At 41.9% G+C, this 4,059-nt stretch overlaps 1 protein-coding gene and 1 long non-coding RNA gene across 2 annotated transcripts; one reads left to right on the top strand and one right to left on the bottom strand.

The window, feature by feature from the left end:
* Positions 1–456: 456 nt before the first annotated feature.
* On the top strand, positions 457–1,797 carry LOC123492878 (nanos homolog 2-like). Its single transcript, XM_045226412.1, has one exon. The coding sequence runs from the start codon at positions 1,147–1,149 to the stop codon at positions 1,687–1,689; it is 543 nt and encodes a 180-aa protein (XP_045082347.1). The 5' UTR covers positions 457–1,146; the 3' UTR covers positions 1,690–1,797.
* A 169-nt stretch (positions 1,798–1,966) lies between these two features.
* LOC121562380 lies at positions 1,967–4,036 on the bottom strand. Its single transcript, XR_006661909.1, has 2 exons — positions 3,977–4,036; positions 1,967–3,538 (listed from the first exon to the last, which is right to left on the bottom strand). It is a non-coding gene; the product is annotated as an uncharacterized LOC121562380 (long non-coding RNA).
* Between the last annotated feature and the right edge of the window lie 23 nt (positions 4,037–4,059).

The raw sequence follows: 4,059 nt of genomic DNA on the forward strand, positions 1-4,059 counted from the left end.
CAAGTGAGCCAGTAAACATATTGTATAATGTTAAACAGAATGTTGCACCGTCACTACCACAGAGTACAATGTTTGCATTTGTACTGGCCAACTGTGTCAATGTAAGTAACACATGCGGGGCGGCAGGTGTCTTAGTGGTTAAGAGCGTTGTGCCAGTAACCGAAAGGTCGCTGGTTCTAATCCCCGAGCCGACTAGGTGAAAAATCTGTCGATGTGCCCTTGAGCAAGGCACTTAACCCTAATTGCTCCTGTAAGTCGCTCTGGATAAGAGCGTCTGCTAAATGACTAAAAATGTTTTTTTTTAAACATGCAGCTGTTGGAGAATACATGAGGGTTTGCATGCAGTCAAAACGCTAAGGAGCCTAAACGTGATAAGTTTCAGTCTAGACATCCTCCGTCTAGACATATGAGGCTCCATGTGCAGCTGCAAAACATCAAGAAGATACCCATTGACCTTTAAAGTTTAAACCCTCATGGCCTTACTGAGCACTCCATTCATATAGCTAACATATTTACACATTTGCTGTAATAATCAGGAATTCCATCCCCAATGCACAGTTGAAGCATTTCCTACACAAGTTTGGCTTTAAATGCATACGACTGTAGGTTATTGTTCATATAACTTAGAAAACAATTCATTAAGGAAAACAATGTGAATTGACAACAGGGACCACTCAAATCAGATTTTACCTGTGATTTACCAAAACCCTATAAAGCGACACAATATTGGTATAATAAAATAAAATTGTCCTACAGATATAAATATACAAATCTGCATAGACGCTTCCTTGTTTGGTGTACAATGTAAAAAATCTGTGTTCAAACACTGCAGAACTATAATGCGGAAAGAGGGATTACGGCACATCAACGTCAAACAGAATAACCGTTAAACCTTTCATTCTCTCTGACAGACAGCTCAACATCTACTCATGTGTTGCACTTGAAAAAGTTCATGTCAAAACAATAACAAACTGCACGTGGCAATGTTTACCACCTGGCTGGGGCCAGTCCCTTGGGACAGACAACACACTTCGCAAATGCCGCCCCTTTTCGACCAGACAGACAAGCTACATTGTTAAAATGTTTGGCCCGGGCCACTAGGCTACTATAAATTGCTGGAATGCATCCAGGCCACAGACATTATTGATGTGGAGTTCCAGACGCCTGTACATGATTTTCGCGAAGATTACAATGCAAAGAAACCTCATCGCTGAGGAGAGCAGCCTCGCCCCGCCCCCGACCCATTATTTCGACATGTGGCATGACTACATGAACCTAGGGAGGCTGCTGGAGAAACTGTGTGACGTCGCAGATCGGACAGAGACCTCCTATACCCAGCTGAAGGAGCAAGTACCGGACGCCGAGGACCAGACCGGTCGCCAGGAGCAACCGTGGTTTCGTCTGAACTCGATCGGGACTGAGAGCCTGAGTTCTGCAAGCAGCATTTCAGACAACACGAGCCACAGCATGGCTTCCGGCGATTACTGCGGCTTCTGCAAGCAAAATGGAGAAACGGCAGAGATCTACCGGAGCCACAAACTGAAATCCAAAGACGGCAAAGTCATCTGCCCCATTCTGAGGACCTACATTTGTCCTATGTGTGCCGCCACCGGAGACAAAGCTCACACGCGCCGATACTGCCCACAGCGCAACGAAGTAGTGCCGAAATACCGGTGGGCTGTGGAGTAGAAAATAGTTAAATCAATCTGTAAATATGTATGTAGAAAATATATCCAACGTTCTTGTTCACTGTTAGGTAGGCCTATTTTTACCATATTTTTTACGCAAAGTGGCCAATGCGCCTTTGACATGTTCTGTTATAAAAAATAAATAAACCTATTTTCGTACATGAAATCGTATGTGTTCACAATCTTCTCATTCAGGTGTACTAGCTCCTTATAAAACATTAACTCTCCTGCCAAAATGCACCCTATTGTTATGTGGGAAAGAACTCATAACATGTTAATTACATATTATAGTTTTATTGATGGCAATTACCCATGGATCTTATTTTATTACTCATCCAGTAACAATCATGGCTTTAAAATGAAATCGACTTCCTTATTATCCAAAGTCACCCTAGTCCATTTAAACAAGCAATAGAAAAATATATACTAATACTTTGTACAATACTGGTTTTGGTCCAAACAAAAGTGGATCAGAAATGCCAATATACTTTTAGTCTTCAAAGGATCCCAATTTGCATTTAAGTTTTTTTTAAATGGATTTCAGGCAACTTTGAATATAGGGATTTACATAATAAATTCTAATGACAAAAATGCTGAATGCGGAGTTGGTTTAACACACAAATTCAACTTCACAGATAAAAAAAAAAAGCAAATGACTATTTACAGGTTTTTATAATATTCAAAGGCCAATTAAGAGAGAGCGGCAGAAGGTGAAGGGAAAGAACATGAATCATAATAAAGGGAAGAGAAAGAGGGAACAAGAGAAAATATGAGAATAAAGGAGAGGAGAGCGACAGAGGGGTAAAAAATAAAAAGTAAGAACAGTGAACAGATTTGGAACTACAGATGTACAAAGTCCTAAGGAGGGTATTTTAGGAGTCAGCCTCCGGCCCCAATCTCCACGGGCCTCTCTTCCCCATCCTCCTTACTGCCTCCATTTAAACACATTCATATGCTTCTCACCTACGACTGTCTGACAGCCTCAACCGGCCACTACCACACATGACACTTCCATTCAGTTTATACACATATACACACACACACACACACACACACACACACACACACACACCCCTCAACATGTACAATGAAACCAAACACCTCAAAACAAACACAGTCATTCAGTACACAGAAACCTGTACATACAGCATACACGCCATTGACACCATGGCAACGTCTGAAATTGCACCCTATTCCAGACCCCATGATGTACACTGCTTCAAACTCATGGGTTAAACAAAGTGCACTACATAGGGAGTAGGGTGCCATTTGGAATTCGTCCCACGGCTTTTATTAACCTCTGCATGAACTTTAGCAGTTCATAACCTGATCACCCATACTAATCAAAGCAACAGTAAGATTTTTACACTATCAACTCTTTCAATTTCAGTTTTTGCATTTATATTTTAATTACAAAAAGTCATGACAATGTTCTAGCAGACATTTGGAGGTGTTGAAAATATACATCTTTCCTGTTTGTTGAGCAGACGTTTCTCGCTTGATTGTGTTGTTGCCATCATAGGTTCATTTGCAGTTTATTTATTTTTTAAAGTCTGACACCTGCTCTGTACGAGGGTCCCTCTCTCTAGTTGCTCTTGGGTCTACCACCCACCCACCCATCAGAATATCACCCATACATCCCCAGATAGGGGCTTCATCATAGCATCTTTCTTCACATGCTAAGTACTTCAGTGTTTGTCCAGAGGAAGTAGTCCCGTCTATGCTTGAAAGGGTCAAGTCTAGTCCGATGGATGTTTTACTTCTTACGCCGGACAGCTGTTTTGATCTTGCGTCTAGCGATTGAGTTCTGTCCTGCAGGGGCTGCAGTGAAGGTGGTGCTCTTCGTTGACCTGTAGTAGGGGATAAGACATCAACACACAATTCAAACTTAGCGTACGCACATCCAATAACTTGCAGACGTTTGGTACAAAAAGGCATCCATTTTTTAAAAAATTATTATTTTACATTTTAGTCATTTAGCAGACGCTCTTAACCAGAGCGACTTATAGTTATTGAGTGCATAAAAGTTTTCATACTGGCCCCCCGGGGGAATCAAACCCACAACCCTGGCATTGCAAGTGCCATGCTCTACCAACTGAGCAACACAGGGCCCATATATATATATATATATATATACACACACACACACACACAATGACTTGGGACTAATAACAACCACTAAACCAGGGGATGCAACAATTCTGAGAGCATATGAATACCAATGTATTTATATAGGGACAGGTGAATTTGGGCCAATCCTTATCAGGAGTTGGAGCTATTGGACTCACCCAATAAAGGTAGGGGCCGCTGCGAAGTTAAAGCCACCTCCAGGTGCACTGGGTTGGGGGTGCCATGGAGGGCGTGGCAGAAG

The sequence above is a fragment of the Coregonus clupeaformis genome, chromosome 17 (genome assembly GCF_020615455.1).
Source record: "Coregonus clupeaformis isolate EN_2021a chromosome 17, ASM2061545v1, whole genome shotgun sequence".
Taxonomy (NCBI): domain Eukaryota; kingdom Metazoa; phylum Chordata; class Actinopteri; order Salmoniformes; family Salmonidae; genus Coregonus; species Coregonus clupeaformis.